Source organism: Dermacentor silvarum, chromosome 8, assembly GCF_013339745.2.
Source record: "Dermacentor silvarum isolate Dsil-2018 chromosome 8, BIME_Dsil_1.4, whole genome shotgun sequence".
NCBI classification, from domain to species: Eukaryota; Metazoa; Arthropoda; class Arachnida; order Ixodida; family Ixodidae; genus Dermacentor; species Dermacentor silvarum.
In genome coordinates, this window is record NC_051161.1 from 60,989,913 (window position 1) to 61,017,071 (window position 27,159).

Below are 27,159 nucleotides of genomic sequence, written 5' to 3' on the forward strand. Positions count from 1 at the left end.
ATCATATGGTTAGCATAAATGCATGTTCTGCAAGCGTGGCTGTATTGCCTAGTGGTTACGACGCTCGCCTTGGGACCATGGGTATGCCGGTTCAAATGCCGCCTTGGCAAGAAAGTTCATTTCCTTTTTTTATTTCTTCGTTGCTGCTGATGATGATAGTTTCTTGATAGGAACCACAAATTACGGCTTAAACAGCTTCGATGTTGAAAACAACTTGACGAAGGCGGGGAACGATCCTCCGTCTTCGCACTACGCCTGCGATGCTCTTACGAATTGAGCTACCGCGGCCCCGTTTTCAAATCCCCTTTCTGAGGTTTACTACTATAACCAAGGAGGTTTAAAAAATTTTTGTAACCTCCTTTACTATAACTAACCCGGGAGTGTTATTCAGCACCGCCACTCACAAACATTGGCGGCGGGTGATCCTTTCTGCCGCAGGCATGTGTGTGTGTGTGTGTGTGTGTGTGTGTGTGTGTGTGCGTGCGTGTGTGTGTGTGTGTGTGTGTGTGTGTGTGTGTGTGTGTGTGTGTGTGTGTGTGTGTGTGTGTGTGTGTGTGTGTGTGTGTGTGTGTGTGTGTGTGTGGTGTGTGTGTGTGTGTGGGTGGGTGGGTGTGTGTGTGTGTGTGTGTGTGTGTGTGTGTGTGTGTGTGTGTGTGTGTGGGTGTGTGTAAGAGGGCAACTGATCAACAAACCCGTCACGCTACCTGAAGGAATCAGTGTTGCCGGATTCGAGAACCTTGTTATATAATGAACGAGGATAAAGGGAACCGAGGGGCCCGATTTTTATCGGACCCCTCGGTTTAGACCAGGGCATGTCCACACCATCTAGCTTAGACCAGGGCATGTCCACAACAGGTGTTTGACTGTAGCCGCGGACGCTCGAGCTGGGAAATATGGGTATGCATCCGCAAATAGTCCACGGAGGTGTTGTGGCCAGGCATAGGTCATCGATGGGGTAAGTGCCGCCCCCACACGGAGTCTCCGCAACAGTACCTCCTCCTGGCGGGTAAGGCCGCCTGGGAGGTTTGAACCACACGGTGGAATTAAATCTCGTGTGGTGCGGCGGAGAATCTCCTTGCGGTGGAGGAAATCACCCTGGGGGTCACTTGGAAAAGGTGCTTCCACAGCTTGTGGCAGCTCACTGTGGGTGGCAGTGTCAGCTTGTATGTGGGCAGAAATAGTGTCCGGTGGAATCCACTATATCCGAAGATGACCGGGCATCTGTGCAGTCAATCGATGTATTTCGTCTGCGACAGGGTTGGCATTGTATACCTTCTGAATCTTGTGTCATTGAGTTAAAGGCATGAAAGTGTCAGTGGAGCCGAGTTTTTTTCACGCAGGCATCGCTTTATGTACATGTTTGATTTATTAGCACATTTCGTCGCATCTTAAGTAAAGCTTTGTACGTTGTTTCACGAACGTATGGTTATTTAGATAGGAGCAGTCAAGCACACTGCATCTGCCATTTTTCCTGTTTGCCGCGCAAGTTAGCCGTGTGACATTCATACCGCGGTGCTTTTAAGACTTCGACAGGTTGGGTTTCGAAAGTTCTGCTCTCTGGCTCTTTTAGGGCACAGAAGTGCCACGTAAGAGCTTCGGTACTGCCTGTTCATGACTGCGTACACAACGGGATTTATGCAGCAGGACATCCAGGAGAGGATGGAAGCCGTCACGTGAATCCACGGAGTTCTGAAACAGAGATGCAGAATTAGACAATAATCTAAGGGAATTTGAGATACATGCTCATCACGTTATTTTTTGATCGCTTCAAGTTCACGAGTGAATAGCATCCTCTTCAACGTAGGTACAGATGCTTACAAGAAAATTGGCGGCGCAAGAAATTGCCGTCGCGAAGCTTGCGAACATCCAGTGAAACGTACCCACTGACCCAAGTTGCCGTGTTTATTGAGGAGCGGCAAATACGGCCCGCTTTTTTAGAATTCATTATTTTTGGGATCGGCACAGCAGAGTGACGTAGACTCGACTCCACACGAGCTTCAACATGCGTCTCTTGAAATCCACACGGACCTTGATTTGCATCTCTCGAAATCCGCAGGTGCATAGGACGGAGAGAGTGCAATATGTGTCCCTGGAGCGTTCGGTGAGCAATCCGAGCAAAGTGGGACAGCACTCGAACACCTTCCTGATACCACAAGTTTAGATTTCTTTTTTTTTTTTTTTTTTTGACGTAGATCATTCATTACGTGTGCTGAAATTAAGCGATTCCTGTGAGCGGGTCATTTATTCAAGATTTCTTCATAGCTTCGATGTTAGCGCGTGGCTTTGCAGAACGCCGGCGTTCCCGTCAGCACTGGGTGCTTGCCGAAAACGATTATAGACGCAAAGAAAGAAAACTGGTCTTACAATGCCAATAATTCTATTCGCATTATTGGCACTCGCGGCACAACCTGACACATCACGACACAACCTGGCTGGCGCGCTCTTTAAGGGCTAATCTTTACACACAGAGAAATGTCCAGCCAACAAAGTCAGCGGGAGGATGGTCGGCGCAGGTAGCTTAGTTTGTAGAGCACCACACATGTAATGCGGAAGGCGTGGCTTCAGCTGCGGCAACTTACCTTTCCGTCCTCTTTCATTTCCCTTTAAGTTTTAATTTTTACATTTAAATTACACATAATTTACACCCCCCCCCCCCATGTTTCTTTGTCTTCGTTGTCTGTTTCTTCATATGGCTCTGAAGCGACCTGGTTCCATATGTGAAGGCACTACAATACAATCCACATTCATTGCACGCATGCATTTGTCCACGTGCATTTATTTGTGCACGCCGTTTTCATGACCGATGGCAAAATGCGATGCTTTTAAATGCGAAGCATTTCTTGGCGAACATTTGCTATTTGTCAGTATCTATCTATCTATCTATCTATCTATCTATCTATCTATCTATCTATCTATCTATCTATCTATCTATCTATCTATCTATCTATCTATCTATCTATCTATCTATCTATCTATCTATCTATCTATCTAGCCGCCTACGTCTTTGTGCTCTTAAGGTCGTTTCGTTAACTTGGTATGTACCAAATTGGCATACTATGACAAATGTATATGACGAACATAAATGATACGTCATGACATGAATGTCATGACATGTAGGTCATGACTCATGAAACAGCCGCCTACGTCTTGGTGCTCTTAAGGTCGTTTCGTTAACTTGGTATGTACCAAATTGGCATACTATGACAAGTGTATATGACGAACATAAATGATATGTCATGACATGTAGGTCATGACTCATGAAACAGCCGCCTACGTCTTGGTGCTCTCATGGTCGTTTCGTTAACTTGGTACAAAAATTGGTATAGTATGAGAGGAGTGCATGACGAACATAAGTGATAGGTCATGACATAAATGTCATGACACGCGTGTCATGTACGTCATGACAATGACACAGCGAAAAAGATGAACACTGAAAAACCACTGAAATGGGTTCGGGCGTGGGTACTAAGTGAAGGAAACACTAAATGATGCTGGTAGAAGTCATAGTCATGAGAATGACTCACCAAGAATAACAATGACTCAGCGAGAGAACATTAACGCTCAGAACCCACTGAAATGTGTTCTGACGTGGGTACTAAGTGAAAGAAACACTAAAGGATAATGGCAGAAGCCATAGTCTTGAGCATGACTCAGCAAAAATGACAATGACTAAGCGAGAAAACATTAACACTCATAAACCACTGCAATGGGTTCGGACGTGGGTACTAAGTAATGAAGGAAAAGGCTAAAGGTTCATGGTCGAAGTCATAGTCATAAGCACGACTAAGGCTTTCGCCTTAAGGTCTCTTAGGCCTAGCTAAAGGGACTCGTGAGGAACTCGTGACATGAATGTCATGACATGCGCGTCATGTAGGTCATGAAAGAACCACCTACGTCTTGGTGCTGTGATGGTCGTTTCGTTAACGCACACTGCTTCGCATAACATCGATTCCCAAGGGGCGTGGGATCTGCCGGTTTTATTTCAATTCAAAGATGTGGACGCAGCAAACGTTTCTGGTACTTGCTTAAAAAATAACTACACGGGATTCTTAACGCATCAGCCGCGAAGGTGTCTAATCGTGCGAGCCGTTTAAGAGCTAAATCCATTTGCACAGAATGCAAACTATGGCTGTACAAATTAATCATAAAATCCGGTTGCAGAACCAGAGAGAGCAAAATGTAATGATGCGTACAAACATTGGAGGACGTTTAAGCTTCGCCTTTAAGAGTAGACCGCGATAGCATTGTCGGGACCCGTTCGCATTGCATCGTTCGCATCCGGCAAGTGGGCTTCATTCACTGCAACATAGAAGGTGGAAGAGCCAGCTTACAAAGACCAAGCTTACACCGATCCCCTTAAAGTCGGCTTCGCTTTTAAACAGAAATTCATTGCTGGGAAGACGTTTTTCCAGGGCCAATATAAGTATATATAGTCTTATATTAAAATGTGAAGGCCCTAGGACCTTTTTTTCATTATTTTAATAATTGTTTGCTATTGCCCCGACGTGTGCGCGTGCCCAGAACGCATTTGGTCGGCCAAGTCCCCATTTGACCTGCCGAGGATGTCAGCGCCATCCGGATAAGATTTTCGCAAGTAGGCTACCCGAGTGAGCCGGTGTTTTTATGGTAGAAATGCTGGCGAAAGAGGTTTGAGTTTCCTCGTAACAGAATTATGTTTTCTCGTACATTGAAATAACAGTCCGACGCCACCATGTCTGTAGGTTGTGCTTAAGTTGTACTTTACAGTTTTTCTGACGGATTTCACTGTTATAAATTCAATTTTTGTTCATGAACAGCTTCCACCACGACGAAGGGCATGCGCGGTCGGGGTGGTTCGGAATTATTTTTTCCGCCGCGGACGCCGACATCGCACGCCGACGCCGGATTTTCTGTGACACGGGGCCCTTAATGCTATCGCGTTAAAAAGTACCATAGCTTAAGCGATGCTTTAAGGTTATGTTTGATGTCATGATGAAATTTTGGATACATGTTTGATGTGTTTGTATATGCAGCACGTGAAAAAGCAGCACGGGAAAGAATGTAGACAACGGAGGTCATTTTCGCGCTGGTTTGTCCCTAACGTTCTGTGTGGAGAGCACTCGTCTTCTTCGCTGTAGTGTTTGCAAGAAGATGCCCCGCTACAGAACTGTAAGAAGACGTCCCAGGATGGTGGTGGTGAAACTTTATTTCCAAAAAGGGTCCTGAAGGACCCTTGACTGTTCGTCAAGGTGTAGAGGGCACCTCCCACGTCGGGACGGGACCTCGCACGTCCCATGATGCACCGTGACTTTATACATGCAACCATGCATGCTTGGCATTCATGAATTGCAATCAGCCTTTCAACGTATTTTAGGAACGACGATCTTAATACGCGTAAGTCGTGCGTTTTCCTCTACGAAATTCCACCTACGCATAGCGCTGAAAGTTATTGCACCCATGCTTTGCATGGTCGTCTGCTGTCTCAGTGACGATCGCAGGCATCATCCCCGTTTGAGGCGTGTTGGCCGTCCTTGACGCTTAAACCGAGCTAACGTTTCTTGCGAGGCATTTAGAGCATGAACCACTCCGGTTGTATAACAAACACTATATTAGAAGCTGTAGCAGCGGCTGCTTCGAAGCCTTTCGACGGCCTGGCCAACGTTATATTCTAGACATGCGAGTCGCATTCGAGCCACACAGGAACACGAGATCTCCTAGCTGACGACTCGCCCAACGCCTGCTGCAACACGTACTAAAGCACTGTCCGGGGGCATGCATCCTTCGCCAGAACTATCCTGGCTTACGTCCATGGTCTACGAGGTCGTGCAGCGTCTGCTAAAGCATCACATTGTAAAGTTTTAAAGCCAAACCTCCAGAGATGAGCCATTCTTTGTTCAGTCTTTGCAATACAAGCGTCGTTCGGGAGCGAGTAGAATCAGGAAAACCGAGAGGATAGGTTTCTAGTAACAATCATATGAAGCCAGACCACAATGAAGCTAAAAAAAAAGTATGTAGGAAACGATGTATTCCTTTAATCGAAACGGAAAATGAAATAAGAATTAGGGGTTAGATTTTCGATAAACCTATGTTAATCGAAAATTGGTTGATATACTGAATCCTGGACAAGGGGAATGAAAGTGGGACAAAAGATTGGAATAAAATACGATAAAAGAACAACGTCGTCCGTGTTATTTGTTGCACCGATGCAATGCCGGAAAATTATCACTTAGCACTTTTTCTCTCTACGAATCAGAAATGACCGTCGACCTCTTCTTTCGGTGGAGCACATACGCAAAAAAAAAAAAACACACACACACACACAAAAAAAAAAAACACGCACAGCAGACTTGTGACACCTTATAGAATCACAGCCCAATTTCCAGCTAAACTATTTCTTTCGAGCCGTTGTAATAAGAATCTAGGTTGGCTGTAAATAAATCACATACTTTAAAGTATTGCCCTTATATGACTGGTCTAGCTGTTTGAAACATTGCCTTCATTTAACGCTTTCGAGCACTTGTTAGGAAAATTGTAAAAGAACTGACCCGCAGTCACTTTACTTCGCGAGAACATTGGCCGTAATACACGTCACCCATAGAATAACCCCTATTTACCTTACGGGGAAACTATTTTAAGCGTTCCATGATAACTCCTCTTAACGGGCCGAAAACGAGGGTTTAGCAATTTTTATTTAACTCATAAGAGACAAACATGATTTCAAATTTCCCTGCATATTGCCTATAACATTCCCCAAATTTTCTCAAATTACAAACTTTTTGAGCTGTGTATTCTTTTTCTGAAAACTGGCATATAACGATATTGAGCGCTTCTGGTCGCATGAACAGATTCGCTGTAAAATTTGTCATTTGGCCCTCGGTGAGCTTTTGATACCTTGTTGTGCCAGTTTAAAACATTATCCCACTAAAAAAAGGGTGGGTAGGATAACATCAAAGTGTCATGTAAAGCGCGAAAGACACGGAAAGGGAAAAGAATGATGACATACAGAGCGCTTACCTTTGCGAGCACTCTTTATGTCCTCATTTTTTTTTCACTGTCCGTGTTTTTTGTGCTTTACCTGCCTTAAAATGTCGCCGTACCAACTATAGTTCAGATACAGGCTCTAGTCAATTTTTTTTTGTTAGAGAGCGCACATATGATTGAAAATTGCGCTGCAATCGCCATGACACCACTTACGTAAGCTGCTTCTCTAGAAGGTTGGCCACGAGCAAGGGCAAGAAGCAGAGAAGAAAGAGCGCAAAGATGACCGCCATCGTACGGGTGACGCGCAACTCTTCCTCCCGGTGATGTGAGAACGGGCTGCGCAGCCTGGTCCTGCCGGTGTAGGAGGCCAGTCTGCGCGAACTGCGCTGAATCTGCACAGGAAACATATCTCGCAATTGGCTCATCTAATTTTTTTATTTACGTATATAATTCAATTCTGTTGGAGCTTTTCTAGAATCAAAGGAAGAATTGGCTATCTGTCAGAATACGCAAACTTATTCATTCAAGCATTTTAAGTTGTTTCCAGGCTTGTATCTACTGCACAAATTCATTGGCCTCCTATGTCAAAAGTACTGCAGGGGCCTACGTTGTCTAAGGGGGAGCAGTCCGTTCATGCTTCGCGAAATCTGCAAATAATTTTTAAGAAATCTAGAATTTCGTTGTCGTAACTGCCGAAGTAACTGGCAGCAGGTGATATAAAAGTGATATCTGCATCAAGATGGCGAGCCGCACTGGTTCAACAAACACGCCGCGATGGCAGTCACGCCCAGAACGCGTAGAAACAGCCAAGATTGGCAGGGGTGGCCAAGAACGCAGATCCCAGCACAAGCAGAGTAATTTTGAGGCTATTCAAAGAGGACTACCATAGAGATTATGAGACCTCACGAACGTCAAAGGTTCACTGCACTACAGCCTCTGAGCAATGCAAAGTATAGCAAAGATCATAAGTAAACGTGACTCGTTTTCGCGTGAACACAAAGTCTCCCTTTGACAGGCCCCCGAATTCCTGGCATGTCATTGACCATAGGACCTGTTGATAAAGCCCGGCGACATCGTTGTGACGACTTCATGGGCAACCGAAATAGACTGCAGAACACTGCTTTGCCGGACTGTCTTTCGCTGAATGTGGCGCTACCGAGGGAGGAGGGAGGAGGAGGGGGCATGTTACCTTGTAGTAGATGCGCCCGTAAGACGCTATGATTCCCATGCAGGGCACCAGGAAGGCTAAGGCGAACAGGAATATCTTGGGCGAGCGGCCGTCCTTGCTCAGCACGGTGCACGAGAAGGTCGGCCTGTGAAGCCCGAAGCGGCCCCACCAGCCGAGCAGCACGGGCAACAGCACGCCGAAACCGAGAAGCCAGCACGAGATGACCGCCACCACCGTGCGCCGCCCAGTGAACAAGCGGTCGTGCCGACGACGCGAGCTCACCAGCACGCCCCTGAAAGATTAAAAAAAAAAAGGACTATTACAGGAAACCGTAAAGGAGCACTAAGGAGAAATATTAACTGTAGGATTCTCAGAGCGCTGCGGCGCCATCTATAGTGTCATTTCCCGCACTCTATGTGCATTCAGTATTTCCCAGACGATGCTGAGTATTTTTTGGAAGATATCGCTATGAGTGAGCGCGTATCAAGGCGAGCGCGTTGAAAGACTGGGGTGGCACAGGCAGCTGACGAGTGAGCCATGGACGTTGTGCGGCCGCAGAAAGTTACCGCGGATAGGCTTAGGGATGAACTGTGGGCTCAACAAGTTGTATGGTTATTCCTGTCACTTAGTGTTTTTGCGTTAAGCTGACACTTTTTAAATAAATGTCCCACCGCTAATTTGCGTCCTTGAAGCCCACGACCGTCAGCAGTAGCATCACTGCAAAAGTTAAACTTGACCCGAAGACGATTAATACCTTTATATATAGAAAGGAGAACATAATAGACTCACCAGGGAGCAAAACTTTGGTATGCCAGAAAAATCTCAATGCCAATTTCTGGTGACGGTGCTAGACGATACCAGTCTTGCGGCACCAGCTCAGTTCCTGGACCACCTCAGATCCCTAGACACTGGCAAAAACTACGTAATTAACATTTTGTATGTAGGCAACGGGTGCTCATTTAAGCATAAAATAAAAAAGGTAATCCTGGCAACTTTTATAGGGTTTCACTGCACGAAATGACTGGCGCAAATACCACCAAATAAGTGACGTCGTAATGACTGCTTAGTCGCCGCGGTTCGAGAGCGAGCTTTAAAGGAATTAGCTTCTTCAGTTTCTCCCTAGTGATGAATCCTTCCCCTGCCGGAGAACCGCCAAGTTTTAAACGAACAGCAATACCAGTCCATATTCGTTTAGTGTTTTTTTTTTCTCATTAATGTCTCTAATTCCTGCAAAGAGAGAATTATGCGAGACACAAGGCGTGAGTGTGAAATGCAGGGGAATTTATCTACATACTTACTTCATGCTTCAATGGTCTTACGCACACTGCGTGGACCACAAAATAAACGAAGCATAATTATGAGATTTGTGCGTTGTCTCGCGGTCGTATGAAAAGAGATAGAGATACGTGAAACGCTGGGAGGTTCACCAGGACAGAGCCCGGTTGGCTACTCTGCGCTGGGGGAAGGGTAAGGAAAATTTAAAGAGAAAGAGGGAAAATCCTCTGTGAAACGTGAGGCACTTGAAAGGCTATATGTGCTGATGCACAGGTGCAATATTGCAAAGGTCACTGCTCACGTGATCACACACATGGTGCTCCGTAGATGTCAATCGATTCAACCAAGATTTCCAAACTGTGGTCGCTCTGGTTTACTCACGTCCACCGGTGGACAAATGAACTCGCAAGTCTAGAGTTCCCTTGCATGCACTCTGGAGAACGTACCAATACTCAACACCTATTATGAACCTGCTTCTCCCCCGCCCCTTCCAAGACTTCTCCAACCGCTCATCTCCTTCACCGGATTCACACTGCACACTTTTTTTTTTCAGAGTAATTATTTCTGACAATGACGCTTGGTAGAACGAAATTGCCACGTATTTATTGGACAAGCTAAATCTCTTGAGATCAGAGATCTGTTTTTAGTAAAATGTTCTAACTATATTTTAAGACTTTGTGATAGCACCAAGCCCAGCGAGCCGCTCGTGTCAGTGGAGCCCTGACTAGGGGCCCCAACCATGGGACCTCAAATTTTGTTTTATTCATTAAAATTTCTCTCTCTCTCTCTCTCTCTCACGACGACGAGGGGTTGAGAGCCTTCTCAGTCAACGCCAAGGACTTGTGCTATGTGCTCCCTCATTTTACCTGTTAAAATGCGTCGAAAATAGCACAGACGAGTTCGGAGTGCTTAAGCTTGCTAATGTAGCTGGCATTTCGGCCAAAAATTTTTTAGATATGTTGAAATTTTGCGTATCTTCAACTTTCAACCAGTGGAACAAAGGTGTATTCCTGTAAAAATTAGGGGTTTGCATTGGGTCCCGCCTAGCTGCTCTGTTAAGCAATAGATCTTTAGCTCAGCTAGACAGAGGCTTGCGAAATCGTTTCGAAGGACCAAATGTACGAAAAGGGTTTAGGAATGTGGACGATTTTATAGCGTTTATTGACTGAACGTTTGAACGTTTCCGAGAGGAGCGTGCTGCAGATTTAAATATGTGTCTTCACAGTCTTCATCCCCTTGAAGTCAGAGTTGGGCGGCCGGTATATGAAATTTCAGATTTCTTGATTTGAAGTTCGCATGCTTCGACCACCGGCTGTCCTGGTGCTATAACCCTCGGACGAAGAAAGCCCTTCTTCTACTTTGTTCCAGCCATTCGAAACTAGTCAAGAGAAGCATAAAGAATATTGTAACGAAGTGGGATCGCCGAGGACGCGGAGCAGCACCAACAAATACACGTACCTTATCAGTCGTCAACAAAACCAACAACGTCTTCGTCTCCACACTTAACCTAAAAACCCGCGCTACTTCAACATTGTCCCTACTGGCACATACCCGCGGCAATATAGTTGTTCCATTGGCTCCCCCTGTAGAAAAAAAATCACCGTCCCGATAACAGAGGCTTGGCAAACTGCGATAAAGAAAAAATTACTCCATCTCCCGCTAAAGAGAACCATGTGTGGATGCGAAGAAGCGGGGAGATGGTTAGCTTGAGCGGGAGATGGTTTCGCGGCAGCGGCCCGAGCGCTCATCGCGGCGCTGCACAGGAGAGAGAATGAGGCGCGCGCGCTCCGTTATTTTCATACCGCGGAACTACCGTGGCGACCCCAGTGGAGTATGCGGCTGTCGCACCCACTGTCGTGCGCGCCGCTCCGGATTCCTAGAGGAGTGAAAGAGGGGAGCGTAGGAGAGGACAGAGAGGGGAGGAGACGCGCATGCGCTGTGGGGGTGTGGGACGCCGCGGCCCCCGCCACAAGCTGCTTCGCATCTAAAAAAACTGCGCAGTCTTGTCAGTCTTCATAGTACGGCTTCATACGAAGCCGCGGGTATGTGCCAGTGGGGACGAGGTTGAAGTAGCGCGGGGTTGAAGTAACACTGGATACCTCGAGTTTCCACGCTCGAGCGCGTGCAAACTAACACGTGCAAGGTTCACTCCTACGAGCGCCGTGGTGAACGGGTTTCAGTCCTTGGAGTCAACTCAGCGTTAACGCAACGTCTGAAAGTCCATCTCATCACAGTATGGCTTGTTTATGAAAGTAAAGGCTGCTGTTCTTAGTAGCACTACGTGTGTGTATTCTTTTGTGCCTTCTCGTGTCCTTGTTTTTTGCCTCCGTTATAAATCACTGGCTTCAGTATGAACAACCAACAAGCCCACATCGCCACTCTTGTTGACGGTAATGCATTTAGCATTGAGTCAATATAGCGACTCAATGTATTGCCACCGTCGAAACGAGTTATGTATGAGGCGTGTACTGCTGCGAGATTCTTCTTTAGCGCTTCCCTACGAACACTTGGCGGCCATCTAGCGTCGCCGCATCGAAGACTGCGCGTGTCCTCCGAAATGCACGGCACGTCGGTGCGTGCGAGCGCTGAGAAACGCGTCATGCGGCAGCCGGGCTCCTCACTCGCGCTTCTTTCTGGACACGCAGCGCCATCTAGTGGAGCTTCCGAGAAGTCTGCGCGTGGCCTCCGAGACGAGAAGATGCGAACGCTGAGAATTGTTCGCTCGCTTGCCGCACACCTAGTGGCACATACTCCGTGACCCAAGTTGGCGACAGGTTTACTGAAGAGCGGCACATACCCGGTGCATTCATGGCGCAGCTCGCGAAAGGGCTGGCGTGAAAGACGTTCGTGGAAACGAGGTACATAACGCAATGCAGCTTGACCCGCCGCGGTGGCTTAGCTAAGGCTATGGTGTGGCGCTGCGAAGCCCGAGGTCGAGGGATCAAATGCCGGCCGCAGCGGCCGCATTTAGGTGGGGAATAAATGCAAAAAGGCCCGTGCATTGGGGTCACGTTTAAGATCCCCTGTGGTGAAAATTAATTCGGAGTCCCCCACTACAGCGTGCCTCATAATCAAATCGTGGTTTTGGCATGTAAAACCCCAGCATTCATTTCAATAGTGTCGCAGCCTAGTAAAGTGTCGGGTGGCTGTCCTTGAGGAACCGTTGCGCCATGGGTTCGTTTCCGCCCAACACCGAAGAAATATGAAGGATATTTTCCGTCATTATAGAGCGGAACATTCCCAGGGGCACATACCTAGTTACCCAAGTTGGCGTCAAAGACGTTCATTGAACAGCGGCATAGACCGAGTGGCGCATACTCCATGCTCCAAGTCGGCGTCGAAGAGTCATTGAACAGTGGTACCCATCCAGTCCCGCATCTACAGTGACCCATGTCGGCGTGAAAGATGTTCGTTGAAGAGTGGCACATATGTACACATTGCCACATACTCAGTGACCCAATTTGGTCCGACGGTTGGTTTCGAACCTTGTTCCCGCAGCACGGTAGCCCGATGGGCTACCCATTCAACCTGTGACCCAGGTGGGCGGCGAAACGGTTAGATACATACACAGATAGCTAGCCCCCGGATATATAGTGCGTGAAGTACCCTAAGAATGCCAACGCATTAAAAAAATTCACGCAGTCCTGTTTGATGCAGGTACTGCAGCAATGTATTAGCACACTTGTCAGTATATCCAACGAGCAAAGCGACGCCAACTTCGGTTACTGGATATGTGACAATAGGTAAGTGCCGCTTTTCAACGATTCTCTGTCACGCGAACATGGGTCAGTGGGTGTGCCACTCTTCAATGAACCTTTTTGACGCCAACTTGAGTCACAGGGTGTATGCCATTTGCTATTTCCCGCCTTTTATAATAATCATTATGTAAACCATATAATCAAGAATTACGCAACAAATATAAGATGCATTCCGAATAGTAATTAAAGCTGCCACGCATCTCTAAAGGATGGATGGATGCACAGACAATTTTGTTTTTCATCTTCAAGACACGTTCACATTGACAGTGAAGCAGCGAAGACCTCGCGGAGCGGTCATGGCGGGCGGAAAACCAGACAGCGAGCGTGATCGTTCTAGGACAAGTTTTTGCCCCTCGAACGAATATTTCGCCTGCAGCTTGCAAAATTGCGACGTTGTCGCATATCGTTTGCCAGTCCTCGGATTGACGTTGTGCTTGACCTTGGTGTAGCGGGAATCGTTTCGCAAGATGCTGAGATTAAGGTGAGAGGTGTCCAGCTTAGTATGCAACTCGCGTGCTTTTGAGCAACTTTCCATAGCTCGTTTTGCAGCTTGAGGATAGGTGCGACAGATAAACGGTGTTCGCTATATCGTGTTTCATCCGCGCACCTTCATTAAAAAAAGAAAAGTCGCAGTTTCTCCCGAAAGGCGAAGAATCGATCGCGATAGCAAATTACTAGGCACCTATACGAAGTAAGGAGAGTAGTTTTATTGGCCGTATAAACTTGCAAACATTCGCTAAGTAGCTAAATTAAGCATGGTGCTCATCTTCTTCATTCTGGGGTTTTACGTGCCAAAACCAGTTCCGATTATGAGGCACGCCGTAGTGGAGGGCTCCGGATTCATTTTGACCACCTGGGGCTCTTTAACGTGCACTACAACGCAAGCATACGGGCGTTTTTGCATTTCGCCTCCATCGAAATGCGGCCGCCACGGCCGAGATTCGATCCCGCGACCTCGTGCTCAGCAGCACAACGCCTTAGCTGAATGAGCCATCCCGGCGGGTAATTAAGCATGGTGTCACGCGCGTACTGGCAAACACGAACTCATCTCACTCGATAACTGCGGACACTCGCTGTCAAAACGGTCGCGTAAAGAAGCGCAATAGCAGCAACAGCGAGCGAATTGGCCTACGTGCTGCCTCTCATTTGAGCACGAACTAAGCGGCGACAACACAGCGCACACGAAGCTATTGGTCCTCGACCTAGGCTCTGTCCCCATCACAAATAGCTTTCAAGTTAAGGCCCGGACGGCCGCGCTCAGCCGCGCCTACGCAGCCGCCGCCGCCGCCGCAGTAGAACGCCCCCCCCCCCCCCCCCCCCCCCTCCCCCGGTGCCTTGCGCGCGATGGAAGACGGTGCGCTTCCTCCCCGTCTTCCTTCCTCGCGCGCAAGATCGCACGCGTTCACTCGCACACACAGCATACGGCGCGCGGCTACGATATTATCGCTCTTTCACTTTAAACGGAACATCATGGAGACGCCGACGGCGGAAATGCGCCTGAAGTATCCACATAATTGTTATCGCGATATAAGGATCACGTCTATACGCTTGTGCGTCGTATACAAATATCGGCGCTCCGAAAGAAATTGGCAGTTTCGCCCGAAGAGCGAAGCCCTGATTGCAATAGCAAGGTCTAGCGTTACGCTTGAACTTCTCGTACGGTGTTCTAACTATACGCGGGTTCGACTAACGCGGACGCAATATACACGGGTGCGCCAAAATTTCAGGCACCCTTAAAAGCTTTGACACGCCGTGTTGGGCCTGCATGACATCGCAAAGGCGCCACTACGCAGCCCGTAAAGAGCCGCGCCAGTAAAATTACATCACTTTCAGGTTTGAGCACTGATGTTGTTTTGCACTTCAAGTGCTTAACAGACAGAAGATTTAAGATAAAAGGCATGTGTTGTGAGCGTTATGTTCCATGAAGTTTGTTTGCGGGCTGCCATTCTCAAAGTTCTGAGGAATAATTTAGTCAAGAACGTAAGACCTGGCATGGGCAATTTTGGGGGTAGAATAGTGTAGCACTATAACCCGCACAGACAGTATGGCATATAGCATGGCATGGTACATAGCATACATATAGCTAAACATATTTGGAGCATCTCACTGCAACACCGACGCCGGCGATGAAAGTTCACTTGCAGTGTTCTTATAATTGCTGTCGCAATAAAAGGTTATGATACGCGATATTTCTCTGGCGCAAAGCCAAATGGCAAGAAAATTAAGCGTTGCTCGCAGGGCGTTGGTCGCCTAGAAGCAGGGTATATCCCCTCGGTAAACCTTACCGCCCGGAAACACATCTTGAAGGCACGTAGTGGCAGCGACGTACAGAAGCGACGAAAGCGGCGACATTTAAGCTGGATTCACACGACGCATCAAATTCCGGGAACAAGGCTCAATGCCGCCCAATCACGCCGCTCACAAGGACGAAGCAGTGCAGTTCACTGCGCTGCCACGTCATGCTGGTCCGCTGAATTTGGTCTGTCTTAATTTAACAGCGCGGAATCGCTGTACGCGGAAACGTCGCCGGCTTTTGCCGGTCCTCTCTCTCACTTGGCCGGTGCTGACATGCCCTTACTCTTTCTTTCACAGCGTAAGCTGTTATGGGCTATTCCAATAGCCACTTCGGTTCGCGATGGTGTCCGCCGCCGCCGCCTCCACCACCGATATCGAGTACTATACGGTCCGACCGTGCCGGTGTCCGTAACCGCTATCGCTCGAAATGCGAAAAAAAAAAAGTACCCGGTTCCCACCGGGATTGAACCCGGGCCCGCTGCGCCAGAGTCAGACACTCTATCACTGAGCCACGCAAGCGCTTGCTAACATGCAGCGAAAAAAATGCCCAATAAACGCGGCCTAGCGCGCAATCAATGCGATCCCGAGCCTCCGCCAGTATGGTGGTGCCATCTAGTTAAGGCGCCTGCAAACGCAGCGTGCCCGACATGGAAGTTGCATATAGCAGTTGCTTGCTGCATGTAACTGGACCTCGCTAACTCAAGCAGGCTAGGTGACTATTTGTCACAGTTTTGAAGATTCCAATAAACAATCATCATCATCATCATCAACAACAACAACATACCGTGCCACGGGTCAAGGGCTGTGAGATGTGCGCCACGTATTCTGGATACATATTCTGTACATGTTATGGCGTCTCCACGCAAGGTACGATCCGCTGCTGAAGAAGCGAATCGTAGAGCTACGTGCGCGGCTACAACCAGGCATCATCGGGCTCAGCAGACAGATGTGCGGTGAGCATTACAAGCCGCAGCTCGCCGTCGACACCAGGCGGACAGTTGAGATCGTTCTCGTCCAAACGTGGCGAAGAGACTTTGCCGCGAAGACACTGTTGTGAGTGGTGCCGCAATTGGAGCTACTCTTGAGTCGCTCCACTGTGCTGCGTGTGCCGCGCAGGCCTGTGACTTTTTTTCCGTCCTCCTCCTCCTAAGGTCTTTCGGTGTCCAATATATCTCCTTAAGTGGAGTAGCATTTAGGAAATTATATGTAAGTGCCGGCAGAGTTCTCATCTATACATCATCTCTCAATAAACAAGCGCAAGCCCACCTGCTGACGGAGATGCCGGTCATCGAGAATATGGATGTGGCCACGTTCCCATAGAAGAAGAAGCCGAAAACGACGCACATGTCGTCGCCGAACATCCAGCAGCGGCGGAAGTAGCGCGTCGCCGTCAGCGGCAGGTTGACGGCGCAGAAGAGCAGGTCGGCGCAGCACAGGCTCAGCACGAACGCCGTGGTCGGGCCGCGCAGCCGCCGGTTTCGGCCCAACGACACCAGCGTGAGCAAGTTGCCCGGCACACCCAGAAGCACGAATAGCGCACAGCAGGCACCCGCGATGTAAGACAGGTCGCGAGGGTACTCGAGAGCGTCGTCCACCGGGCACGTCCCCGCCGTGGTCGAGGTGACGTTCTCCTTTGGAAGGTAATGAAGCAATGCACGCGGCATTTAAAGGGCCACTAAAGACAAACACCAATTCAAATTAAACTGAAAGTGCAGAGTTGGGCTAATACCAAATTTTTTTGAATACGAATCGACTACGAATAGTAAGAATCGTATATCGCATCTAATATCGAATGTTAAATGCGGCGGCAAATATTTACAGCAGGAAGATTTATTTCGGCATAATTAGCTACCACGGCTATAGTGACTAGTGCAAAAAGAAAGGGCAGCTAGCTATAACTGACAAGGGATCCGTTTTAAGCACATCACTGATTGTAACGAAAAAAAAAAAACCTGCACTAATAGCCGCATAACCAATTTGGAACGGAGACATCATTTTTATTTTGCCGGAATGTTTTTAAAAATCTCCTGTTGCAGGTAACATAATTCTATAGTCCTTGTGCTGGATTACACAGAGAGGCGGACATAACTTGCGCTTGGAACAAGTCAGGCTATATATTTTGTATTTCGCCTGATTGCGTAACCTGTCATTATTAATCAACTTCTCAAATATTATAATCAGAGCAATGTTGTCGAGGAGATAATTGTAGGCCATCACGAAAAATTTCCGATCCATCTTTCTGTCACTCTATAGACCTGCTACATAAGTTTCTTTACAAGCCTGAAAGAAAGTCTGTGGGAAAAAAAGGTCCGCGTGACTAGTCGCGCGGCAATTTTCAATTTATTAAAGTTGATTAGTGAATAAGTAACTATGTCATGAGGCGAAATACCAAGAAATAATCTAACTTGCTCCAAGCGGCGGCCAACAACATCACCTTGGTTCTGTCCAACTAAGCGGCACTCGCATATTTTTAAAATTTGGCGCAGGCTACCTGGGCCACCTTGTATATGAAGTGGCTTAGATTCCGCTTGGCACCGGATAAATTGGAAATACTTTTTTTGTCACTGAGGAGTGACACACACCCACTCGCCCATACCCAGTGACCCAATTAAGCTGGCGTGAAAGAGGTTCATTGAAGAGCGACGCATAGCCAGTGTCACATACGCACTGACCCAAGTTGGCCCGATGCTTGGTTACGAACTTGGTTACCGCAGTATGCTCCACCCATCAGACCAGGGGTTCCAAAATTTTCTGGCCTTGGGGAACCCCACCTGCCTTCACAAAGTGCCGCCAGAACCCCCCCCCCCCCCCCCCTCTTCCTTATACTCCTTTTCCCCATCGATGTGCTTCTCCACGGTCACGCAATGATTGTGGCGACGAATGAACTGAACCGCTTAAAAATTGGAGGTCGCTTAAGACTCGCCTTTAAGAGTGGAACGCGATGTCGTTATCGGGCGCCGTTAGCATGGCATTTTTATGAGTAGGCTTCACTGCAACACACAACGTGGGAAAGCCAGCTTACAAAGACAAAGCTTACACCGATCCCCTTAAAGTCGGCTTCACTTTTAAACAAAAATGCATTGCTGGTAAGACATTTTTACAGGGGAAATATATGCCGTCTTATATCAAAATGTGAAGGCCCTAGGACATTTCTTTATTATTTTAATAATTGCTTGCAATTGCCCCGAGGCGCGCGAGTGTCCAAAACGCATTAGGCAGGCTAAGTACAAGTTTGACCTGCCGAAGAGGCGAGCGGAGGAGGCGAGACCATCTGGGTGGTGTTTTTGCAAGTAACCTACCCGGGCGTGCCGCTGTAGCATGGTAGAAATGCTGGAAAAGGGGTTTGTGTTTGATTGCCCTCGTAACAGAATTATGTTTTCTCGTCCATTAAAATTACAATCCGACGCTATCATGTCGGTAGGTCGTGGTTAAGTCGTACTTTACGATTTTTCTGACGGATTTTACTTTGAGAAATTGAATTAGTTCACTAACAACTCTGCGCCACTCGGAGGGCCTGAGTGGTCAGAGTTAGAGCACTGCACGGGCCGATTTTTTCAGCCCGGGCCCGCCCCGGGCCCGTTTTTACGTTGGGCTGCCCGCCCGAGCCCGATCAAAACTTTAAGGCGAGACCCGGGCCCGGCCCGGGCCAGGAAATAATCTACGTTACCCGCCCTGCCTGGCCCGCCACCCCTTTACCTTAGGCCCGAGCCCGTCCCGAGACCGAAAAATGTTTTTCAGAGTTGAGACGCCCCAGAATAACTCGGTGCACGTTACATGCACACCACCAGAAAGCCGGAGCCGGGCCCGGGTCCGCGTCAAAAAACCCGAGCCCGGCCCGAGCCCGTGAAAAAACTGTTCTACCCGGCCCGGCCCGGCCCACGGGCCGGGCCGGGCCTGGGCTTTCGGATAAGCCCGAGCCCGTGCAGTGCTCTAGTCAGAGTCGCTCGGGGTTATTTTCTCAGCCGCGGACGCCAGCGCCGGATTTTCTGCGACACGGGGCCCTTAACGCTCTCGCGTTAAAAATGAGAACAAAAGAAGTGCAGAAATGATTGGATCATTTAAAAAGGATAATCACTGTGCGGCTCAGTTGCACTTACGCCTGAGGTTGCTTGTGCAGTCGTCGTACTTCCTATGCGGACTGCGTGAAGAGATATTTAGCGTAAAATTAAGCTGAAGTGAAAATAATCCTACATGCCCTCATTACCGTCTTGATGGCTACCATGTTGTGCATGAGCATGTTTAAGCAATTTCACCAGAAATCTACTCGTCAGTTACGGAAACACACTGTCCAAACTTGAACGCCATTTGAGCGAAACAAGAATAAACAAATCAATGCCGGGTCAGCTTGGAGTCTCTGATATTTACGGTTCAGCGCGTTATCCGTGATCTCGAACGACGTCATGATTGACCGGGGAACTTACGATTGCAGAATAACATCAGTTCTTTTTTTTTTCCTGCACTGCTCCGCGCTGAAAACTGATCCGTGACGACATCAGCATTTTTTTACCGCAGGCGCGCCCTGCATGCCCCTATACTACGCCGACGGCCATTGTCATACCTCGATTACGAGTCGACGCGCTGCTAGATTCGAAAGTTGCTGTCAGCCTGCAGGACACACAAGTCCATTCTCGTTCAGACCATCCTATGAGCAAGAATGATGCACGTCCAGCATGGACACTGTGGGCCCGCGATTCGCACAGCCTTGAACGCTGCTGTCACGATGGTCTTTCTCACAAAGACTACCGAAGTGCGGATGTGCTAGTTTGAATAGTTAAATTCAAATTTATAATGCAAAACATTGGCGGAACCCATCTCACGATCACTGTCAACGGTAATATACTCTCAAATATTTGTCGATTTTCGAGAAGAAACTAGAATGACAGCTGCACAAGGCAGCAAGTCGCTAAAAGGTCGGCGCGTTTAGCCTTCTTTAGTCTCTTGAACGTCTAGCTGCCATACTGCGACTGCCGTCACATTGCAGAGCTAGCCTTCCACGGAAATGTGGATACGACTGGATAGCGGATACGTACGACCTTAGTCACAGTCCATTCGGGACGTTATAATCAATCTACCGGTTGATCAGTAAACCATTCATTCAGTCAACGTCACTCAGTCCCTCAGTCAATGGGAAACGCACGCGTGGTCTTACCATTTTCACAGGCCTCTTGGACGGTGGCGAGTTTTTTGCAGCTCAGCAGTCTCGTCGTGTTGACGTAGTACATGACGAACCAACGGACGGCTCCAAAAGCGAGAGGCATCGAATACAGCTTTGACGGCCGCTTTCGTAAACACTATAGCAATGCCCTCGGCGACACATACGTCCCCAGTGATTCACGCGTAGATTTTTGCAGATGGCCACAATGCATATATACAGATTCACCATCATCCGCTTGCGGCGTGCAATGCTTAATACGACATTTCCGGCACTGTTGGTATGAGCTTTCACGCAAGCATTTTTTTTTTTTTTTGAAAACGAGGCAATGGCGGAGTTTGGTGCAATCATTGCTCATCGGCACTCAAAACCAAAACAAAAGAGAGGGAGGGAGAAAGAAAGCAGACTTCAGCGATTCCTTCGGCTCGGAACACATTTGCTGTGACAACAGCATTTAACCACAGTGAAGACCACTACCTTCTGCTTGCTTGCTGTTTTTTTTTCTCGTATAATTGCACTCATCCACTCAGCCACGTTTGTGACAGTGATGTTCATCCTATGGATACGCGAGTGCTTAGCAGGTGCTTGCATGGGCGAAGTCTGCAGGTGCAGTGTTATTTGTTTATTCTTAGCAAGGTGGAAATACACATAGATAATTATTTTACACAGAAGCAGCAGAAAACAAAAAAAAATGAACAAATTGAAGGAGTCAAGAATACACTAAAACACCACATAACGTATTAACACCACATAACTCCGTCAGGCCACATGACCTTTAGCTCTTGTTCCTCTTTCTGTAACAAAGAAAGAAATAAACCTCAACTTCAACAACAAAATGCTATAATATTACCTCGATATCACACCAATTTCGCCGTTACTGATGTAGACGAAGAGTAAAAGACCTAACTGTTTTTAGTGCATTCCAGTTGTTTACAATTCGGGGAAGGAAAAATACTTAAAACAATTGTTTGCTGTACGAATCATAATTGTTCCGTGGTCATGTCTTTGTCTCGTGGCGTAACCAGATAAACATTTGATTATATTCTATGTATATTTTTACATCGCTTTGATTGGCTGATAAATAAATTTTAGTCAGGACATGCGATTTCTTAGTTTAAGGTGGCAGTTAAGATCTGTCAAGTAGATGTGTTCTTGATGCGCGTACGAAAGTGTTACAAGTAGATTGGATGGCTTTTTTCTGTACACCTTCACGTTAACAATGTTTGTATTAGTGTATGGGCCACATACGACCGATTCGCAGTCTACCATTGGTCAGATAACATATTAATAGTCTAGTATATTCATATAGAGTTAGTAGAAAGATGCAGCGTCCTTCAAAAAATAGCTGTTGGATGCTTGCTTTTACTGTATCGATGTGTTAAGGTCATTTGCTATCCAAATACCTAAATATTTGCAATGGCTCACCTCATTAAAATTAAAATTATTGATACCTTACAAACACTTCAAACCAGGGGCGTATTCAGTTTTTGGAGAGGGGGTTGGCGAGCACGGGATGATGATGGTGGTGGTGGTGGTGGTTGTGGTGATTATAATGATAACTGAATCATTAACTCCATAAATGTACACGCGCGATTCAGGCGGCCTTTGTATAACGTTCAATGAAAGGGAAATAATGATGTTTATTTTCTTCTTGGGACGTAAAAAGCTCGCGCATAGGTACGGTCACAAACCATTTCAATAACTCCCAGTCTCCAACTACCTTAACAGCTATACCTTAACAATTTTGAATGATTACTTACTGCATAATTCGGGGAGTCAGCTGCAACGCTTCTATCTCTTTTTATTCAGTCGTTTCACAGCTTTTTAGTCATTTATTCATGCACATGTATGTCTAAGAACTGTACCAGCAATAGCGAGAGTAGTCTTTCCCTTCAATGCCCACAGCGCTGATACTGTTATGATTTACACCATTTTCAATGTCGTTACAGTGGTTGTAGATACCTTACCGCAGTCTCGCTGCTTCTCCAGCTCCAACGCGGACAGACACACCCTGCGCTCACCATTCCTTTAATATCACCACCAGAGTAACGACGAAATGGTTCATTGCGAAGGTCCTACGGTGATCTTCGGCAGTGCGGCAAAAGGGACAATAAGAAGGTTTTTGTACTTGATGTACGGAGAACATATATTCACAAGACAAAATTTGTCACAGGGCCGAACGGGATAAGTTTAATATTGTGACGATGGGCGACGTTCATTTACAGGATAGGAGATATTCGGTCATGGAAGGCCATCTACGGAAACGTTTGCAATGCAGTCCAACATCGTCCTCCTCTTCTTCCTTGCGTTAGCGCGCTTAAATTTCCCGTTCGCGAACGATGCCCACTGGGTGAGCCAGCCAGAGGATCGATCGTGGTAAGACTTCAGGCGCGCGACCTGAGTCGACTGCGTCTTGCTTGAACGGCGACCAGCACTTGTGGGACGAGACAGTACTATACGCGCAACGTCGCTGAGGCAGTCAAGAATGACGAACGGATCGGCGTAGCGGGCCAAGAACTTGTGTTAATAACCGCGCTTGGGGAGCGGCGTCCACAGCCACACAAGGTCACCTTTAGCGTAAGAAACGTGTTGATGGCGGACGTCGTAGCACGTCTTTGAACGCTGTTGGGATGCCAGAGTGCGTAGGCGGGCGTATACGACGGGCTTCTTCTAAGCGGCATAGTGACTCAGCAACCGAGGGGCAGATATCACTTATTAGAAACGCATAGATAGAGCAGCAACCGAGGTGTCCACATCCATTGTGAAAGGAAGAATAGTGTCGAGATAGCTGCGAAGGGAGCGAGCATAGAGATCTAATGGAAGGTACCCGGTGGTTTCATACTTCGCGGTGTTGTACGCGTCAGTGATGTAAGGTAGCACTTCGTTCCAGTTTCTGCGTTTAGAATCAACATAGATGGATATCATGTTCGTTAGTCTTATTCGTGCGTTCGACGAGGCCGTTGGTCTGTGGCTGATATGGAGTGGCATGGCGAAGCTGGCAGGCAGACAGACGGAAGATCTCCTCGACAACGTCAGCGACGAATTCACGTCCCCGATCGCTGATGAGGACGCGTGGAGGATCACGGCGCAGAATTACAAAGCGAAGCATGAACTGCGAAACGTGCAAGGCCGTTGCAGCAGGTATTGCCGCAGTTTCTACGTTGCGCGTCAGATGGTCGACGCATACGACTACCCATCGGTTGGCGTTGTGTGATTGTGGAAACGGGCCTGGAAAGTCGACACCAACATTCTCAAAGGAAGTATGATAAGGCGGCACAAAATGAATAATTCCTGATGGCATAGTCGGAGGGCGCCTATGACGTTGCCATTGCTTGCAACCTGCAACGTATATTTCTCTGTCGTGTCGAATCTTAAGCCAGTAGAACCTTTCCTGTATGGCGGTAGAACGTTCTCGCGAAGCCCATATGGCCACAGGTTGCGTCGTCGTGCATGACGCGAAAGGCGTGGGAGCGTAAGTCTGTGGAACGACGAGAAGCAGGCGGTCTCCTTGGCCGGAATAATTTTTCATGTAAAAGAGATCGTCGTTAACCCCAAAACAGCTTTGGCTTCCACTTTCATTAGCGGAAACGAAAAATTTATCTAGGACACGGTCGTAATTCTGTGCTGTCCAGAATGCAGGAGATCAGAAAACGAAGAGTCAATAGCGGCAAGATACTGATCGAAGTTGTCAGCACCATGCACGCTGAGTCGTCGGTAGAGGAACGCGCGATTGGAGTCACCGTCAGCGTAGCAGTTACCGTTCTGGTAGCATACCGCAGTCAAACTCTTGTAAATGCAAGGCCCATCGCACTAGCCTACGGTCTCGTAGGCTAACCAACCAGCAAAGAGCGTGGTGGTCGGCGATGACTAAGAAGTGACGGCCGCAGACGTATGGACGAAACTTATGAATGGCGAAAGCCACTGCGAGACACTCTTGTTCTGTTGCTGTATAGTTGCACTCTGCCTTGCTCAACGAACCGTTTGCATATGCGACGACATAATCAGCATTTTCATCTCGTTGAATGAGCACTGCGCCGAGACCGATTTCATTAGCATCGTTATGAATTTCTGTGGAAGCAAAGGGATCATAGTGGCCTAGCACCGGCCCTGAAGTTCGCACAAACTTCCGCTGAGGAAATGCTGATTCATAATCCGGTGTCCAGTGGAAATATGCGTTCTTTCACAGTAATTAAGTCAATCAGCGGATATGCCTTATCAGCAAAATTAGGAACAAAGTGGTGGAAGTACAAGAAATTTCGCAGCTACCAGACAGACTGCGGCTGCTTGAAGTTGGTGACAGCGGTGACTTTCTGCGAGGAAACTGACTTGCTAATCAGGCCTGAGAACTCGGATTCTTTAGCGCAAACATCAGTAGAGTAGCGCGTAGTCGCATTGCTTAAGGCTCCTGTGCATACGTTGCAGTCTTTTGCAAACAGGGTAAGACGCATACGCTGCGGAAGTAAAGCAGACTCGGATCAACCGTTAAACACCGATAACTGAGCTCGTCTGTCAGTAAGAAAACCGACACAGCGCGGCGCGAGCATATTTTTGTTCACACAAGGCAAATGATCAATCACAACGTCATATGCACTCGCGTCGGCGTTAAAAATTAAAATAAAATTATCTGGTTTTACGTGCGACAACCACCATCTGATTACGTGGCACGCCGTAGCGGGGTACTCCAGATTAATTTCGACCACCTGGGGTTCTTCAACGTGCACCTAAATCTAAGGACGCGGGTGTTTTCTGCATTCGGCCCCATCGAAAATGAGGCCGCCTAGGCCAGGATTTTATCCCGTGTTCTCGTGCTTAACAGCCCAACACCATAACCACTAAGCAACCACGAGCGTTTGGACGGCGTTAGTAGTATTAACTGGCACGCTAGCTGCGAACCAATCTGGTAGAAGGGTGTCATGAACTACGACGAGGTTCCCTCAACGACAACTGGGTTGCTGAACAATAGCGGACGAGAGAACCTCGCCTGTTACGCAGTCTGCAGTCGCACGACACTCCTGCAAAACGTCGCAAGGATTACATCAGGCGTGGAATGAGAAAGGACTGGGAATTCTGCACACAGTGCACACACCAAGTGGGCGCAGACTCCACTGCTCAGAGCCCGAAGGATAGCAGGTTTGTCCCCAACAAAACGTCACATTGCGGCCAAGTCGTTCCTTAAAAGTTGCGATAGAACTCATCTGACTATGAATGTCGACGATAATGCCTTAGCATTGAATCAATATACCGACGCAACGAATTTACATCGTCGAAACGTGTTATGTATGAGGCGTGTACTGTAGCGGGACTTCTCTTTCGCGCTTCCCTAAGAACACTTGGCGCCATCTAGCGTCGCCGCATCGAAGACTGCGCGTGGCCTCCGAAATGCATGGCGCGCTGTTGCGAGCGCTGAGGAACGCGTCATGCAGCAACAGGGCTCCTCTCACGCTTCTTGCTGGACACGCTGCGCCATCTAGTGGCATTGCCAAGAAGTCCGCCCGTGGCCTCCGAGACGGGAAGCGTTGCGCGCCGGCGCCTACAAACGCTGAGAATGGTTCCCTCGTTTGTCGCACACACAGAGGCTCAAGTTGGCAAGAGGTTCATTAAAGAGCGGCACATACCCAGTGAATCCATGGCGCAACTCGCTAAAGCGTTGGCGTGAGAGGCATTTCTTAAAAAGTGGCACATACTTAGTGCATTCCCAGTGGCACGTATCCAGTTACCAAAGTTGGCGTCAAAGACGTTCGTTGAAGAGCGGCACACACCTCCTGGCACATACCCCGTGACCCAAGTTGGCATCAAAGAGTTTCTTCAGGCAGCGGTATCTAACCATGCAGTCTCGCATCTCACAGTGACCCATGTCGGCGTGAAAGAGGTTCGTCGAAGACTGGCACGTATGTACAGATTGCCACATACTCAGTGACCCAAGTTGATCCGATGGATGATTTCGAAGTTCGTTACCTCATCACAGCAGCCCGATGCGCTACCCATACGACCACGGACTGGCCAGTGAACCTGGTAGGCGGAAAAACGGTAAGACACATACATACATACATACATACATACATACATACATACATACATACATACATACATACATACATACATACATACATACATACATACATACATACATACATACATACATACATACATACATACATACATACATACCTCACTCGCGGTGCCAAACTTGAAACATTTCGCACCATGGACAGCAATTTCGGTGCAGTGATCTGCGGCTGCACTGCAAATTTCGGCCCCAGAGCGAGACAGCTGCCATCGAACAAAGAGACATAGGACATCGAACAGATACATCGGGCGCGATCTAGTGACGCTTTCGAGAAGACCGCGCGTGGCCTCCGAGACGAGAAGCGTGGTGCGCCAGCGAACGCTGAGAATGGTTACCCCGCTTGCCGCACACTCAGTGGCACATACTCAGCGACCCAAGCTGGCGAGAGGTTCAATGAAGAGCGGCACATACTCGGTACATTCATGGCGCAGCAGGCGTTCATTGAAAAGCGGCACATAACCAGTGCATTTGTGGAGCAGCCTGC

General features: G+C 48.0%; 2 protein-coding genes across 2 annotated transcripts in view; one reads left to right on the forward strand and one right to left on the reverse strand.

Annotated features, from left to right (window-relative positions):
• LOC125947536 (uncharacterized) overlaps window positions 1–27,159 on the forward strand; it is a 72,291-nt gene that overhangs the window by 10,454 nt on the left and 34,678 nt on the right. The window lies entirely within an intron of this gene.
• On the reverse strand, window positions 1,383–26,462 carry LOC119462159 (protein trapped in endoderm-1). The gene is made up of 5 exons (XM_049655117.1): window positions 26,382–26,462; window positions 16,723–17,087; window positions 8,150–8,426; window positions 7,174–7,352; window positions 1,383–1,689 (listed from the first exon to the last, which is right to left on the reverse strand). Exons 1-5 carry the CDS (start codon window positions 26,460–26,462, stop codon window positions 1,503–1,505), a joined length of 1,089 nt encoding a protein of 362 aa, XP_049511074.1. The 3' UTR covers window positions 1,383–1,502.

Coding starts and splice junctions, on each gene's coding strand:
- LOC119462159 (XM_049655117.1), bottom strand. CDS start 26,462: ATGGGTCACTGTGAGATGCGAGACTGCATGGTTAGATACCGCTGCCTG. Junction 17,088..26,381: donor ATGCCAACTTGGGTCACGGG/GTATGTGCCAGG, acceptor TACCTTCCAAAG/GAGAACGTCACCTCGACCAC. Junction 1,690..7,173: donor CTTCTAGAGAAGCAGCTTAC/GTAAGTGGTGTC, acceptor TCTCTGTTTCAG/AACTCCGTGGATTCACGTGA.